Genomic DNA, 554 nt, shown 5'->3' on the forward strand with positions numbered 1-554 from the left:
CCCCCCGATTTTTTGGGACCCCCCAAATCCCCGCCGTACCCTCGGAGCTGAGCTGCTCGTACTCGTCGGACACCATGTGCCCGCACAGGGGGAACTCGTCCACCTTGGCTTTCTTCCGGCCCAGGTCGAAAATTCGGATTTTTGGGTCTGGGGGAGACACCCCGGGGGGTCAGGGGGGGTTTTTTTTGGGGGGATTTTGGGGGGTTTTGGGGTCAGGACTCACCCGGGACCCCCCGGCAGAAGCGGGATTTGGGGTAGGGCTTGTTCTTGCAGTAGCGGTAACTGGGGGGGAAAGGGTTAAAAATGTCCAGAATTAGCGCCCAAAAATGCAGTAAATACCCCCAAAAATATCCCCCAAAACACCCCAAAAATGTCCTCCAAACAGCTCTGAAAATCCCCAAAATAACCCCTAAAATCCCCCCAAAATTATCCCCAAAAATCTCCTAAATTATCCCCCAAAAAGCCCTGAAAATCCTGAAAATTCTCCCAAAAAAACTCCTAAAATACCCCCAAAATTATCCCCCAAAAATATCCTCCAAACAGCCCTGAAAATC

At 51.4% G+C, this 554-nt stretch overlaps 1 protein-coding gene across 1 annotated transcript; it reads right to left on the reverse strand.

The window, feature by feature from the left end:
* Nucleotides 1-6: 6 nt before the first annotated feature.
* Nucleotides 7-338, reverse strand: LOC121362588 (60S ribosomal protein L10-like; the record flags this gene model as incomplete). Its single annotated transcript, XM_041484212.1, has 2 exons — nt 7-147; nt 224-338. Coding segments are annotated over 2 exons (256 nt in total), but the record flags the coding sequence as incomplete, so codon positions are not given.
* Between the last annotated feature and the right edge of the window lie 216 nt (nt 339-554).

Source organism: Pyrgilauda ruficollis, unplaced genomic scaffold (genome assembly GCF_017590135.1).
Source record: "Pyrgilauda ruficollis isolate IOZ18807 unplaced genomic scaffold, ASM1759013v1 scaffold6433, whole genome shotgun sequence".
Taxonomy (NCBI): Eukaryota; Metazoa; Chordata; class Aves; order Passeriformes; family Passeridae; genus Pyrgilauda; species Pyrgilauda ruficollis.